Source organism: Rhamphochromis sp. 'chilingali' (genome assembly GCF_963969265.1).
Source record: "Rhamphochromis sp. 'chilingali' genome assembly, chromosome: 3".
Classification (NCBI taxonomy): Eukaryota; Metazoa; Chordata; class Actinopteri; order Cichliformes; family Cichlidae; genus Rhamphochromis; species Rhamphochromis sp. 'chilingali'.
In genome coordinates, this window is record NC_137931.1 from 34020593 (window position 1) to 34037378 (window position 16786).

The 16786-nt window shown below is 40.1% G+C and overlaps 1 protein-coding gene across 1 annotated transcript in view; it reads right to left on the reverse strand.

Moving 5' to 3' along the window:
• Window positions 1–16628, reverse strand: part of nme7 (NME/NM23 family member 7) — a 23514-nt gene extending 6886 nt beyond the window's left edge. The window contains exons 1-10 of the mRNA XM_080877774.1: window positions 16480–16628; window positions 14333–14434; window positions 13965–14131; window positions 12315–12425; window positions 10874–10924; window positions 10546–10753; window positions 10347–10452; window positions 4002–4066; window positions 3322–3390; window positions 2480–2581 (exon numbers count right to left, since the gene is read on the reverse strand). Coding sequence (XP_080733900.1) covers window positions 2480–2581; window positions 3322–3390; window positions 4002–4066; window positions 10347–10452; window positions 10546–10753; window positions 10874–10924; window positions 12315–12425; window positions 13965–14131; window positions 14333–14434; window positions 16480–16482 — 984 coding nt within the window. The 5' untranslated portion in view covers window positions 16483–16628. The remainder of the gene's footprint in view (window positions 1–2479; window positions 2582–3321; window positions 3391–4001; window positions 4067–10346; window positions 10453–10545; window positions 10754–10873; window positions 10925–12314; window positions 12426–13964; window positions 14132–14332; window positions 14435–16479) is intronic.
• Window positions 16629–16786: the final 158 nt, after the last annotated feature.

A 16786-nucleotide genomic window follows, 5' to 3' on the forward strand; every position in this document is an offset into this window, starting at 1 on the left:
ATCTGGACAGACACCTGTACGCTAGACCTGTATTCTACACTCAACAAAAATATAAACGCAACACCTTTGTTACTGCTCCCATTTCCCATGGGATGGACGTAGAGACCTAAAATTCATTCCAGATACACAATATAACCATCCCTCCCAAACAGTGGTCACAAATCAGTCCAAATGTGTGGTAGTGGGCACATCTGCTATATTGAGATAATCCATCCCACCTCACAGGTGTGCCACATCAGGATGCTGATCTGACATCATGAGTAGTGCACAGGTGTACCTCAGACTGCCCACAACAAAAGGCCACCCTGGAATGTGCAGTTTTTTGCGCTATTGGGGGTCTGGGGACCCAGAACCGGTCAGTATCTGGTGTGACCACCATTTGCCTCATGCAGTGCAACACATCGTCGCATGGAGTCTATCAGATTGTCAATTGTGGCCTGTGGAATGTTGGTCCACTCCACTTCAATGGCTGTGCGAGGTTGTTGGATATTCGTGGGAACTGGTACACGCTGTCGTATACGCCGGTCAAGCACATCCCGAACATGCTCAATGGGTGACATGTCCAGTGAGTATGCTGGCCATGCAAGAACTGGGACATTCTCAGCTGCCATCTGCCCTGAACAATGTGAACCATGATTCATCCGTGAAGCGCACACCTCTCCAACGTGCCAGACGCCATCGAATGTGAGCATTTGCCCACACAAGTCTGTTACGGCGACGAGCTGGAGTCAGGTCAAGACCCTGATGAGGACGACGGGCATGCAGTTGAGCGTCCCTGAGACGGTTTCCGACAGTTTGTGCAGAAATTGTTTGGTTGTGCAAACCAATTGTTCCAGCAGCTGTCTGGGTGGCTGGTCTCAGACGATCTTGGAGGTGAACCTGCTGGATGTGGAGGTCCTGGGCTGGTGTGGTTACACGAGGTCTGCGGTTGTGAGGCCGGTTGGATGTGCTGCCATATTCTCTGAAACGCCTGTGGAGACGGGTTATGGTTGAGAAATGAACATTCAATGCACGGGCGACAGATCTGGTTGACATTCCTGCTGTCAGCATGCCAATTGCACGCTCCCTCATTGCTTGTGGCATCTGTGGCATTTTGCTGTGAGACAAAACTGCACATTCCAGGGTGGCCTTTTGTTGTGGGCAGTCTGAGGTACACCTGTGCACTACTCATGATGTCAGATCAGCATCCTGATGTGGCACACCTGTGAGGTGGGATGGATTATCTCAATATAGCAGATGTGCCCACTACCACACATTTGGACTGATTTGTGACCACTGTTTGGGAGGGATGGTTATATTGTGTATCTGGAATGAATTTTAGGTCTCTACGTCCATCCCATGGGGAATGGGAGCAGTAACAAAGGTGTTGCGTTTATATTTTTGTTGAGTGTATTTAGAATAATGTGTTATAAACTGAGCAGTGGAAAACACATCTTTATTTCGACATCAATGAGCAGCGGCGTAGAGTCATGTGCCCTGGAACGCATTAGCTAATTAACTTTAGCCTTAAATCTTCAGCAGAGCTGATTACAAGTGAAAAACAAGTTGAGTGTTTGATATTTTAAGAAGAATCACAGCTGAGTTGTCAGCAGCTGCTGCACCTGTAGCGGGTGCAGGTGTGGAGTCTGTCACTGTTATGGCAACCGAGCAGAGCGTCAGATCATCAGATTTCACATCACACACCAGCATAGTCACGCAGCTCGGGCTTCATTAACACACACACACACACACACACACACACACACACACACACACACACACACACACACACACACACACACACACACACACACACACACACACACACACACACACACACACACACACACACACACACACACACACACACACACACACACACAAATTTTTTTTTATCTGTCTAGTCTGACAACAAACAAAAGCTTTAAAAAAACCTGAGCTATATATTATTTTTCCTGTAAGCAGCATTGAACCAAATAGTGAGCTCAGTCTAAATTAGAAATATCAGGGTTCTCCTTCACTGCTGTCCGGCTGCCAGCTTTAATTACTTCTCAGCAGATGTTTCCCAAAGAAGGTGAATAAGAAGAAGGTGCAGAAGATTTAGCCAAGCAAACGGGTATGTAAGGCTGCACAAAGAAAGGGGGAGGAGCGCGAATATAATTGTCTAAACTGGATCTACTCAGGACAATAAAAAGTAAAGCCACAGCAGAGAAATGTTATCTCTTAAGACGAGATACTTACCGTTTAATGCTGAACAACTTAAGACCTTTCATAAAAGGAGGATTTATCGCTGGGCTGCTGGATTACTTAAAGCTAGGTGCATGTGTGTGTTACATGTTGTATAATCACTTCATTTTTTTGTGAAGAGGACATTTGGAAAACTCCCTTTTAAAGACAGGCTGATGGATGGATAATCGTTTGCAGAGAATATTGATGAACATTTTGACATTTCACTTGTTGAACAGGCTGCTCCTGCAGAATTTAAACAGGAAACACTCACCGGATCAGCAGGGCCACAGAACTCCCTGAAGGTCTTTGGTGCGTCTGTGCCATGAATCTCCAGGGCCATGCAGGGTCCAGAGCACAGCTCGGTCACCATGTTCTGCGGGAACCAAGCGGAATTAAAACCCACCTAGTGCTATTGTTTTGGAGTGACACTGTGTACTTATATTATTATATTATATTTATAAACATAAGACTTCCTGCTAAGTTTAGAAAATATGTTTCTATAATTTGATTCCAGATATTGGTCGCACTCATCCTCCTTGTGCTTGCTGCTGTGGGTGAATATTATCAGGTGTCCAAAAACACTCCCGTGAGTGCACGTTTGAGAATCGTTTCATTTTTGCTGCCACACATGCATCACAAGGCTGACACTAAAGACGTATCTCTGACTTAACAGCAGTATCTGACGCTATTGGCGCCATTATTACATAATGTCTCCTATCAGCTCCTATCAGTTCATTTTACACAAACTAATGATGTAAACAACTAAGATTACTAATCATCTGTATGCATTACTAATATACATTCAGTAAAAATAAATATTTACTCAAGTTCAACATTCAGTTTGTTTATTAATGATGATTATCATAAAATGTGTGTTTTTTGGGTTTTTTTGTTAACTTAGATCAGTTTACATACTCATTATAGCAACAATCAAAAACTGAGCTTCAAATATGGGCTGCTGGCTGGGAATCTGACACGCCTTGTTACTCTCTGAGGACCTTATGACTTCCTTATCGCACAGAATTTGTGTTGGTGTCATCAAAAGTAGCAAGGGGCAGGGCAGTGATTCTAGGGCTTCCTGTGAGGGCACAACAAGGCAGTGTTTATACTCACAGGATACTCTGTGACGATGCCGTTGTAGACTTCATAGAACTCTTCGGCGTTCACCCGGTCCATGTTGAACTGCGAGGAAAAATGATTAGACATGAAAAACAAGTAGGAAATTACAAATGGAGATAACACTCCAGGAAATGACAGATGAAAAATAAAAGGATACAGACAAGAAAAATTTAGCTTTAATCAAATGGACAGACTTCACTCAGTTAGGATGCTCTGTGCTTATCTTCTGTTACTTTCTGACTCTGTGTATGATGCCGTACCCAAGTACTCCTGGGAAAACACCTGTATAATTTTGCTCAGTGCAGACGCTTGGTAAGAATGTCTCCTCTCTGCTTGTGTTTAACATCGCATCTATTTGATTGCAAATTCAGATCAAGGATTTTAGCAGAAAATCTTGTTTCCTGGAATTCTTTTTCCACTTATCAGGGACCTGTTATTTTCATTTCCAGGTCCATATTTTTACGACTTAGGCTCTTCTAGAATAGCTCTGCATGATTCACAGTTCAGATTGTCTGAAACAAGCAGTTTTAGCTTCCTTTAAGAATGCTTTCTATCCCCATCTTTATTGACAAAGTATGTGTGCACAGGCCTTATTACTTTAAACTCTGGTATATTTCATATGAACATCTACCATTACCACTAATTTGCATGAGGACCAGTGGAAGAAGATTTACCATCTGAAGAGCTGAGATCTCAAATCCACCAGCGGATATGGAGTTCAGGATCTTCCCAGCCAGACCTGTGGATATATCAGAACAGTTCATATCTGCAATCTTCTATAATCTTTCTGTCAAGTTTACCCAGGCTGATAAGTGAAGTCTATAGTGGGGCAATAAAACCTGGAGTGAGATCCAAAACAAACAGCCTCTGCAGCAGCAGCATGATTACCTGATTAATATTCTGAAGTTAAGAGTTATTATTAGTAAACATGCAGTGAAGCCATCATAAAGCGAGTGTTTATTTTGCAGTGACCTCAGTTTTTCCTTTGCATTGAGATTGTGTTATGAGCATCCCGTTAGTGGAAAAATGATTTTCTTCCTGACAGCCTACTATTTAGAAAAAGGTGCACGTCTCATTGCAGCCATCTATTACTGTAAAATCTGGCAGAGCTGCAGTGACAGTGAAGGTCAGACTGATGCAGACACATAACTGAATGACGGCGCCAGTCCCATAATCTCAGTCTGACTTCCATGATAAAATGTCGTCTGTGTGCCCGTCAGACCGGACTTTCCATTAACTCTAAACGCCACCGTGTGGATTCATGACTTGCACTTTTGGCATCGATGAGTCTCCTTCAGTCCAGTTGTGAGGGAAGGAAGCAGCTCCCGCGTCCTCTGTGCCCTCCCCAGGCAGCAGCCGGTTCAGGATCGGCACACGCTCTCAGCAGCTGGTGCTGTTGCTAGGAGATCATATTCTGGGTGCCTGGCAACAGTAGCTTCTCTGTTCCAGTCATGTCTGAGTCACCACTTCCTTCATCACTGATGTGATTGGCTGAGTCCTTCCTTCAAATGTAGCTGTCACGTCAATTAGCCTTTTAAGTGATCCCCGAGGGATCGGGGCTGTTTGGGCACTGATGATCTCAGTTTGGTCTCAGCTGCAGCAGCAGAACATGGACGGATGTACAATTTTCTAAATTCAGTTTAATAAAATTCTTAATTATTCTAAGCATTAATAAAAAATAAAAAAAAAAAGGGGGGGAGGGGACATATAACTTTAAAAGTTGCATTTTTGAAATTTAACACAAATAATTTACAGGACAATATGCACTTACAGGCCAAATTCAATTATCCTTACGGATGATGCTATAGGATAAATGTCTTTGTGATTTTCTATTAAAATGTATTTTGGAGTTTTAAATTTTTTTGAATTTGATTTTTTTAATCTCAAGAAATAAAAGGAAGCTGAACTAACAACACTAAACTTCGGTGTTCAAAATTACTTACTATTATTCTTTATTTTATAACCAATTTCTGATCCTGAACTAGTTTCATATCTCATTGTTAATTGGAAATCTGAAAAATAAAAAAGTAAACTGTCAGATGATCAAAACGAATTAATGAAATTGCAAAGGAAAGGTACTGAAGACACTTAAAAACCAAAACTATATAAGCTGAAGTTGACTAAAGTTACATTTAACAGGAAGACACAAACAAAACATATAAACAAAAACATTTTAATAATTCTCTCTCTCTCATTTCTGTTCAGGCCTCTGGTAGAGCACCTGAGCGCATAATTATTGCTATTATCCACATATTTTCAAATTTACTGACTAACCGGAAAGAAGAAAAAAAAAGCAGCAAGAAGCATTATTATTTTTTGATTAAGATGCCAAATTTAGGGCTGTCAACGTTAATGCGTTAACCCGTCATCACGATTAAAATTTTTTAACACAATTAACCCATCTGGAGTGCAGAATGGACAAACTTTGGACAAACTGCCTGAAATGCGTTGACAGAGACATTTCAGGGATTAGATGGGCTAGTTGCATTAAAAATTTTAATCATGTTAATTGTGATGACGTGTTAATGTTGACAGCCCTAGCCAAATTACAGTTATTTATGCCAATCCTGAACAGAAAACTAACTTTTCAGGGTTCACTGTCATACTTGATTAATATCTGACTTCTCAAACACTTCCAGTGTCCCAGCTAATATTTGGGTATAAGTAATGAGGTAACCAGAGAAGTTTCGAACACATTCCTAAAATTTGTATGTTTTCCTTTTTTATGACAGATGATCTAATAAAGTTGGAAAGCACTGTACAGATCGTATATCAATATATCAATAAATATACTGATACACATATTTAGATACAGTGTACGTGTCCAGCAGTTTCCCCCCCATTCTTTTAAATGCATTTCACTGCTTTATGACTATCTTACTCAGCTCTACATAACTGTTCAATATCTGTTGCTACAAAAAATGATTTGACTTCAACAAATGCAGACCTGATTTTGAGGCGACTGCCCCTTTAAATATCAAAAAACAAATGAGCGAAAAAAAAAGTTATTGTGCCTACAGCACAGCTTTCCCAGCATTATGTCAGCAAATACCTGCTAAGCCACCAAACCACAATGAGCACAGAGAAATTTGTGGCTGGACTTTGTGAGATTGTGCAAGATCCTCCTTAAATAAAGATAAACAGTCTGTACTGTAACAACGTAAAACAAAAAGTTCTTGAAAGCTAAACAGAGTGAAAACAGCCTAAATAACAGAGCAGAGGTACCAGGGTTAACCCTAACCCTTCTTTTTTTTTTTACCCAAACAATAAATAAATAAGAGTATAACACAGGGGAGAGCTTTTTAAAATAATTAAAGTGGACTTAATTACAACAGCATCAATGTGTACAGTCAGCACTAAATGAGCAGCTCCATCATAAGCCACAAGTCTTCATTCACACATACTTCACATCTGAGGTCATTTACTGCAGCAGCAGATTGTGAGATTAACAGTTGCTCAACGAAACCCTAAAGAAACCAAAGAAAGCCTGAGTGCAAGTTATGCAAGTTTTTTTTTTCCCATTTCACGCGTTCTCTCTCACGCATGTTTCACAACATTTGAACAAGTCACAGCAGGGAGACCACAGGTGTAACGTTAACAATGGCACCATTCCCTTTAGGTGTGGCAGGAAGTCATACAAGAGAGCAGCATGCAATTCAGCAGGGTGTTGGCGCACACACACACACAAACACACACGTGTGTGCGTTTTAAAAATGTCCCCCAAGGAGAATGGTCTGCACTGTGGAATAAAACATCTCTTAACCAGAAACACTACGTTCCTCTCACCAACCCTCTAGGCCACAACATCAGAGTTTTACTGACCTGTGGAAAAAAACAGGAATCCAATTTTCTTAACTTGAGAAAAATGTACTTGTTGCACCCAGGTTCAGTCTGTCTCAGTCTTCTTGTTCCTCAACTCATCCTTGCTGTTTTAAACCATCTTGCTGGGTTTAACATCTTATCTGCACTTGAAATCAATTTTACAGTCTCCATGCATCTCTTTCTGTTTTTCCATTAATGTAAAAAGTACCGACAGCAGGAAAGATGTGTTTGCAAGACTTTACAGGTGGAAGCCTAACTGTGAAGTTTAGAAATGCCGTCACTGGAAAGGCCATGAGCTGGTCAAACAGCCCCATGCCACAGGTGGTTAACCTGTGCCTTAACAGAATGCAGTTTCAGTCTGGTCCACAACAGTAAGTGTAAGTAAGATAAGGTATACTTACTTTACTACTACTTGGGGAAAATATAACTAAGACTTTGTTCTGGGACTTCTAGAGAAAGCAGCAACACAGAACAGATCATCAATGACAGCTGGGGCGGAGGTGGGTTGCAAAGCAGTTTGCAGTTGCAGTACTTACTGAGTACAAATTAAAGCACCTTAAATAACACGCCACACGCAACGTTAGCCAGTTAGATTTATAGAAAGGTATCAGCTGATGTGGACTGGCACTGAGATCAGCTGATCTGCTCAGATTGTGGGAGAGCTGTGCGGTGCCTGAACTAACACTATCCTTGGTTAATGGTATTATTTTTGCTGTTCCAGAAAATTTTTTAAAAATATAACCTGTAATGGAAATGGATTTTTAACCCAGCTCAAACATTTTACGTTTTGTTTAATCAGATTTGGGTGGAATTTTTCTTTTAGGAAGGTGCTCAGTTTAGCCTGAAATAACTGTCAACACGGCTGTCTAGTGGCAGGATTTGTTTCTAGAAAGACTTTGTTATAACTAAGGCTGAAAGGAATGCCATTATTGGTTACTTGCATTTACAGCAATAACAGGGAGCCTGGTCCAATCTGATACTAAACAAATGACCACTGAGGACAAACACTTGAGGCTAAATGAGGAATAAATTGAATTAATTCATGAGGGACCCCAGTGAGCTTGTTTACTCTAATGCACAGCGCTCCAGGACAACGAGCCCAGGTCTCTCCTCAATCAACAACTCTGTGTATGCATACTTCAGCTCTTATCCAGAGAATTTCAGATTTCACAGGTCAGAGCTCCAGAGGCATGCACTGTGAAAAGGGATCAGGGCAGGGATTTGGAAAAATCCAAATCCAAATGTGGTAACCACGCAGTGCCTCCTTGTGACACAAGCACAATAACAGTCATGCATGGAATGAGTGTCAACCAACAGTACTCTTGTGCAAGTATTTATGGTAAAACTGATTATTTAGATCAGTGGTTTCCAAACTGTGTTCATCGAGGTTGAAAACTCAGGACTGCTGTGGGACTTTGTGACAACTATATATTATTTCAACTTCTCAAAAAATAACAACTTCATTGTTAGTATTTATAAAAATCCTTCAAAAGAGAATCAACAGTCTGTCTGCGCAGCTGTAAGGCAGAGGGAATTATGACACATGAAAGGTCCTGACTATTAGTGAGAAGGTTAATGTCACAGGAGTCAGTTCCTTGTGTTGAGGGAACCAAAAGGGAACACCAGTGCAGGTGACCCTACAATTAAATACAATAAGAAATAAAACCACTGCAAAAGCTACATGTGTCAACATCACGTCAAACTAGCTAAAAAGGCACTCCCTCAGAGAGAAACCTTTTAAAAGATTTCCCAGAACCAAAAGCTTCAGACCTCTTTGTCTTTTTTGTAAGAGCGATTGGAGGTAAGGTATGAGGAGGAGCCAGAGCACAAACTAAACAAACCCTCAAAAAAAACCAAAAAAACCCCCAAAACAAAGCTGTAAGTTGGGTAGGAGGCGCATGAAAGGGGCACACACGCTTTCCTAAATACTTCACACTTTATATAAACAGAACATGGTGACAATAAATGACAGAGAAAATGTCAAGTCTGTCTTCACTGACTTTCTCATCCAATGGATGGACTCCAACTCCACCATGTTTAACTGGAGTTTGCGACAGAAGTTTTTGTTCTGTTCTGCAGCCTGAGTGAACCCGGGAAACTGGCACCTGAACCAGATACAGGGATTAAGCTAGCAACGTTCCACTTAGTGGATGACTTGTTCTACCTCAACCTACTGGTAGGGAAACAGGAAGAGCTGAACAAGGATTGCCCAACAGTAAATTCTCAAATGATAAAATAAAAATAAATAAATAAATAAATAAATAAATAAATAAATAAATAAATGTCACACATTATACCTGAGCCCTATGTGAGGGAAACCCTGAATAAAAGATTAAAGCAAAATGTGTTATTTTATTAATAACAGATGTTAGCCAGGTTTTTCTTTATAATAGTCTGACTATTATTGATTGACTATAGTCTGACTATTAGATTAATTTAAGTAAATTAACTAAGTTAACTCTAAGATCTGGAGGCAATCAGGCTGCCTGAATATTAGTACTTACGCTGATATTTCAGGTTTCAGTGGTGTTAAATGTTCTAAACATTGGTTGTTTTTCTATTTTAGGCTTCAGCTCATGTACACTGGTCTAATTATTTTTGGTATTTTTGCTGTGTAACTAGTCAATGCTGATTGTTCTGCTGTTTGTCTTAGCCAGGACATGCTTGCAAAAGACATTTTTAATCTCAAGAGTCATTTTATCCTGAAAATAAAAAAATAAAATAAAGATCTATGCTCTACATACAGTAACAAAACAGAAAAAGAGTCAACTTATGGGTTAGTTTGCAATTTGTATTGTTACCTTCTTTCAGTCTTGCAGGCCTGTATTTTATTTTATAAAATAAACACATTGTAAGTCATATGCTGAAAGGCAGCATGAACACGGGTTCAGCCACCCCCGGACTGTTTCCAGTGTGCTATCTCAACTTGGGCTTTCTCTATTGCCCCGTCAAATAAAGGCTGAAAAAATGCCCCCAGCAAAAAAAGACTTAAACTTTTTTTAAGTTTAAGTCTATTCTGAAGAAGTCTGCCATATCTAACCAAATTCATGGATTTTAACATGTTTCAGCACTTTTTGTGAGCGGATGAATTTGTGGCTAACTGCTTGTATCCAATTCAGTTTGCTGAAATTTTGCTGTGGTGTGTGATTTGGTTCACCTTCAGGTGCAGCTACTGTTAGTAATTGTGTTCTCCTTACCTTCAGATATGGCGTGGGGTTTGATGATGCAGCATGTGCAGTCCGTAAAGGCGGCTGTGTTAGAGGGACCGTGCCCAATCGTGGAAGGGAAGAAAAATTCAGTTTCCTAACAAGAATAAAAACACTTTGATCACGTCTGGGCTACCAGGGCACATGTGAGGATGAATAAAGTCTGGAGGTCACAGAGTAACATCCTCACTCTCGCTGCTGCAGCGGGTGAGTCGGAGCCATGCCCGACATTTTTGATGCCATCTGTTCCAAATTGGGCACGGACGCTCTGTGGCGCCTCCCTCCGCGCCACAGCAGGGTCTGAAGTTCCCAAGAGCCCCCTCCAGATAGACATGGCCTCATCACCCATCAGCTCCATGGCAACCACCGGGCCCGAGGACATAAACTGCACTAGGTTACTGCGAAATGGAGCAACGTGTTTGTTTACATTTACTGTTAGGATTACTTTGAATAATATTTTTTTGCTATCAGATATCTTTTCTACTGAAATTTGAGGCATCATTCACCGGGGCACTCACTTAAAGAACGGCTTGCCTTGATGTTCAGTGTAAAAGTCAGCTGCCTGGCTCCTGCAACGCAAGAAACCCATAAAACAATGAGTAAATGAGCAGAAAAATGACGCTGTTTACTGACAGAGACATTCATAGAGGTCATCAGTCTTCTTATCTCCCAGCTTTTTATCTGCGGTAATAAACTCATTCTACAATCATACTATTTAAATAAAGTGACATTTCAACATCAACATTAATTTCATGTCCTTGGATTTTGGGAAGTAAATGATGGGCACTCTCCCCTGCCCCCCAACCATGATTCCACCAAGGCTAGACATAGAAATTCCACAATTTCAAATGTGTAGGTGATAAGAGTTATGATTAATAAACTGGTACCAATTACAGAAAAATATTCTGAGCGTTTACTACTCAGAAGAGGTTTTTTTTACAGTACATTTTGCTTAAAATATGCAAATAATTGACCCAGTTATAAGTTCTGCTACTTCTGGGAAGCAAAATGAAATGTAAAACTTCTGAATTTTATTACAGGCAATGCCAAAGGCGGCAGTAAATTCAAACCTTGAGCCTACAGTGGATTAAGTGGAGGATGTTCATGTTAAACATGGTCAAAGTTTCTAATAATGAGGTTAGGGTGTGCACAGTAATCCCTTTGAGCCAAAAGGGCTCACAGGGCTGCAGACTGCTGTAAATGCTCACACAGTTTTTCCACTCTTGGATCTGTGTTTTTGTGTTTTTGAGACATGTCATAAAAAGGGGATATCCTTGGATTTGATGATCTGACTCCACAAATTTAAAGCAGAAGGATGTTTAGATGCAGAAACAGCAGGTTACAGACAAATGCATAGACAAAATGCTGTACATAAACCCCAGGTATTTAACTTATACAAATACAAAATAATCAATAAAAAAAAGGTTAATTTTATGCAGAAGAGTGAACAGATGAGTCAAAGACCACTCATTTTATGTGAGCATTCTCAGAGACTTGAACATAAAGAGAAAGTTGATACCACCGTTGTGATATGACTGTTATCCCGGACTGGGCTTTTAGGTCTTGTTGAGCCATCACAGAAATCCCAGATATGTTCAATGTCTTTGTTGTATAACCCCTCAACTCAAAGTTCACTCAACTTAACAAGCATTATACTTCAAACTGTACTTTCAAATTAAACACAGAAAGATCAGATCAGGGTGAGACTGGGCTAATGTTGTGAGGTCATCCACCTGATAAAATTGCTAGTGTTTAATAAAAATCAGACCTTGTTTGCCTCTTGGCTCGCCATATGTTCCTAATGTGTGTGAGAACGGAGAGCCATCCGTCTGTTTATACAAGGACACTGGCACCAAACTGCCCGTGTTTCCCTCTCCCACAGCTTGTTTGATACTTTCCCACAGTGAGATTATTAGTATTATTATTTTTGGATGTTTGGCAGAGAGGCTGTGACTTTACCACGTGAGCTTTGTCATCTTGGCTTTGGTCACTATCAGGTTGGAGGAGTAGATCAGCTCAAGGATATCTCCGATCTTGGTGACTACGTCTGGCTTTATCAAAGCAAGCGTTCTGGAGACACAGGGAGAGGAGAGGGAAAATAAGAGATGCGATTGGACAGCAGATATCACAGCCAACAGAAGGCTGCACATTAGCACACTCAGGACACAAACAAAATAATGTAGGTACAGTGAATACAAAAAGTCTACACAGTTATAGTACCAGGTTTGTGTGATATTCAAGATAAATAATTTGAATTTTTCCACCTTTGATGTGACCTTTAGCCTGTCAAATAAAAAATAAATAAATCTTTTAAGGGGGAAAAAAGTGAAAACTTACAATAAACTGGTAGAATAAACATCCACACCCTCAAACTAACAGATATTTAAAAATCCTCACTAAATTACAGCATTCAGCCTTTTAAGTTCGTGTCATTGCAGCACATTTAGACCTCCACTATTGGCCCACTTTTCCTCACAAAGGAGCTCCAAATCTGTCAAATTGTGAGGGCGCCTTCTCTGCACAGCCCTCTTCAGATCCTCCCACAAACCTCTAGCTGGATTCAGATCTGGGCTCTGGGTCATTCCAAACGTTTAATCCGACCTTCAGAGGGGTTGTTGTGCTGATAGCTGAAACTCTTCAGCTTTCTAGCGGACATCTGAGGGTTGTGTGCTAACTGACTTGACTAGCTAACTGACTGGTATTTAAAATTGGTCACCTAGACCGAGGCTCCAGTTCCACCTATAGAACCCCTAAAGCATTATGCCGCCCCCACCGTACTTCACCATGGGGATGGTATTGTGTGGTCATGGGCAGCGTAGTTTGTGGAATTATGGCCATAAAGTTCAACCTTGTTCTCATCAGACCAAAACACAGCTTCAGACATATGAAAAACACAGTTAATGTTGTCACCTGTGGTGCACAGGAAGTTTCTGTCAGAAATTCTTGCAGCTTGTTTAATGTTCCTGCAGGTCTCTTGGTGTCCTCCCCGACCAGTTTTCTTCTTCCTCCTCTTCAGCATTGATCATCTTTCAACTATCCAGTTGCTGGTGATGTCACTATTGAGCCATATTTTCTCCACTTATCGATGTCCATCTTCACAGTGTCCCGTATCTTTGTAGTGCTCCTGTTACTTCTCTACTGATCTTTATTGATTTACAGTCACTTCAGAGCATTCACCCTCCCTTACTGTATACTATACTTCATTGTAGATTTCGTTTTAAATAGATAATCTTTATCCGCCCAATATCAACAAAGTCATTCATAACCCAGCACTGGAAACTCTCACTTATAAAAGCGTTCAAGCCTTTAATTCAGTACTTTGTTATACAGCTCCATAGATAAGTCTTTACAGTGTTTGCACACCTGGATTTAGTCTTTCCATATACATTTTATTCTGTGTCTACACAGCTTGTCAACATTTATAAAAATCACAGATTTCAACACTCAAGAGCAAACAGCTTTGTTGTAATCTCTTCGTGGGTGTTTTTAATGTCTGTCAGCAGGTTACAGTTAAAGGATTTATTTGTAAGGCCATAACTTTCCAAATAGATCAATCGTGTCTACATGGGTAGACACCCCCCCAAATGTAAGTTAGATGAATGATCATACCTTTCTTTTTTACTGCCGAGTTTGTTTGCTGTGTACTGATCCCCATAATCGATCAGATGTAGCTGTCGTGAGAACACGTTCACTCGATTCCCAATAAATAAGTCCTCCTGATGCATGTCATTGTATTTGGTCCTTCTCAGAAATATCCGCTGGTTCTTTACATCAAACTGTAAAACAGGTATATTTTTCAGAAATGCTAAAGACAAAATCTGAAATTTTCATCAATATGGAGTTAATTAAAACAAATAAGCTATTTACATTTTCCACTACAAGGTATTCATATTCTGGATTAAAAAAAGAACATTCATAAACACACCTTCAGGCAGAAAAAAGAGAGACAAAAAGTAAGCACTGGAGCAAAAGCGTACCATTTCTACTGAGCCATCTCTGGGGTAGTAAAACAGTTGGTAACGCCGCAGGAGGGCGGAGGTGGGGTCATACCACTCAGTAAGAAAGGCAAACCGGTCCTCCTGAAAATAAATAAATAAATAAGTATAACTTAAATATTAAGCTTCTTTCTGCAAAGGAGAATTTCTGGCAACCCCCAAAAAGCCAAAAGAAAATATTTTTTCACCCACATGATTTAATTTCCTCCATTTCTCATTATAAAATGATCAAGAATAACACAAAATTGACCATTTATTTCAAAAACTGAAACTAACTAACTTATGAGGACAAATCATGTGTGTTTTTTCAACCCCAAAGGCCCAGTTTGAGCCAGGAAAACCCTGAATCTGTGCCAACAAATAAAACATACTGAGCTTTTAAAAGGTCGCCTGAAACCACAGGCCAATGTTCAGGTGAATGCGCAAGCCTCACAGATGTAAACTAGGAGGCATGAATCCACACAGTTCAGGTTTATTTTTACATTTTGGTCCATTTCCACAAATGTATTTATTAACAGAAAACGAATGCAGTACATAAGGTGGTCAATATTTACAAAATCTGGCTTTTTACAAACCAAAGGCGTCTGTTATTAATAAGCACAGAAATGTTATGACTCAATATGATCAAGTATGCTCACCTGACTAGTAGCAGACTTTATTCAGTTCACCTTGTCAACCAAAAACAATTCAGTAAACACGGATAACGATTGGTTAGCACTGTTGCCACTAAGCAACACAAGCCTGGATTTGGTTTGCAGGTCACTTCCTGCAGATCAGACCTTTCGCCAAACGAAAACATTTCGAGCATCACAAAACCAAAAATACCACAAAGAAGATCATTTTTTGGTTGTTCTACAGCGAATAAAATATGGGCTCATGAGATTTGCAAATATTGCATTCTGCATTCTGTCTTCCATCTTCAGGACAAGTTTGCATTTCCACACTCCTTATCTTCCTCATGACATTTCCTATTAAGATTAAGCAGTTAGGAAGACACAGGAAGTGATTTCACAGACTATTTCGCTGCAGTGATTGTCCTAATCACCGCCAGGCCAGTGTTATCATGTTTAAAGGATGATTTGCTGAAGGTGTCTCCTGGTCTTCTGCTCATCATTAATCCAATTGGTTTTGCAAAGAAAATGTTCCCTATCTCTTGCCCCACTGCTTCATGAAGCCTGGGGATGATCCGGGTCTTATCCCGAACAAGCAAAACATCAGTGCTACTATTACTTTCTTAGTTTGTATATTCAAAGCAGTGCTCCTTCAATGTGGGATGGCACCACTGGAAAGGCACAGAGGCAGTAAAAAGTAGGATAAATGAATACAATTTCTTCAAGGACAAATAAATCAGTAACAGTGTTTTGGTGCTGTTAGTCTGATTAATTAAGAAAAATTCAAAGTGGGTTATTTTTTCATAATAAATGACTGCCCTCCTCCTCCTTTCTTCGATTAGCTCTTAAAATATCAGTAATATCATTACTTTGTAATGTTTTATGTTTTCAATTATTTTTAAGATGCTCAGAATTTTCTTCCTCTCATATTCTGTATCATTGCATTTTGTTTTCTTTAAAGTATCTGCACCCACCTCCTACAGGTGCTACACAAATATAATTTGATTGATTGATTAACCAGTCTGCAGTTTAGCATTAATCAGTCGTCTAACGCACCGTGTGAGAGATAAGGATGTCTCTCACAACTAAAAGCTCAGACCACCTCCTCCACTCAGCCTAGTCAATCGAATAAACAGAAAACATGGGCACCAGCTGAATGGATAGAAACTCTTTGAGCAGAAACATGTTTGATGCCAGGTATACCAACATTAAAAGCACCTGCTCAGCTACACCTTTAGCTAATTTAATCATAGCTGATGTTCACCGTTAGACATTAACCACACAGCTACCTGTAGTATCTGTAGTTAAACTGTGTATAAGCCATAAATGATATTTTTAAAGGAGCTAACGGCTAACCCGTTAGCCTGAAGCACTGATGTTTAGAACTGCTCGGCTAGCTTGTGTTTATTATGCTAACAGTAGCAAACAGCAACCTGTTTCAGGCTCTAACGGAAGTTTTTACCTTCACCGAAGCCCTCACGCCCCCCGGTTTGATGACATGAGGGAATCTTTACTCACCATCTTTTAAAACATCCCTGTAAACTCTGTGTGACAGCACACTGTTGTTAGCTAGCAAACATTAGCCGTACTTCGTTTCTATAGTAACTGCAGAGGTGCATTCACGTGTTCATGGGAAGTCTGACCTTTCAGCACAGTTTTTGTTATTTGTTTTTATGCAGACCTTAAAATGTAATATATTAGTCATAAATGATTGGATGGATATCTTAAATTAAACTGTATACGTGATAATTATAAAGCAGTACAAAAGAAAAGCTGCGCTGTCTTGCTCCAGTGGTTGTTTATAAAGTAAAGGAGCGAGCAAGAA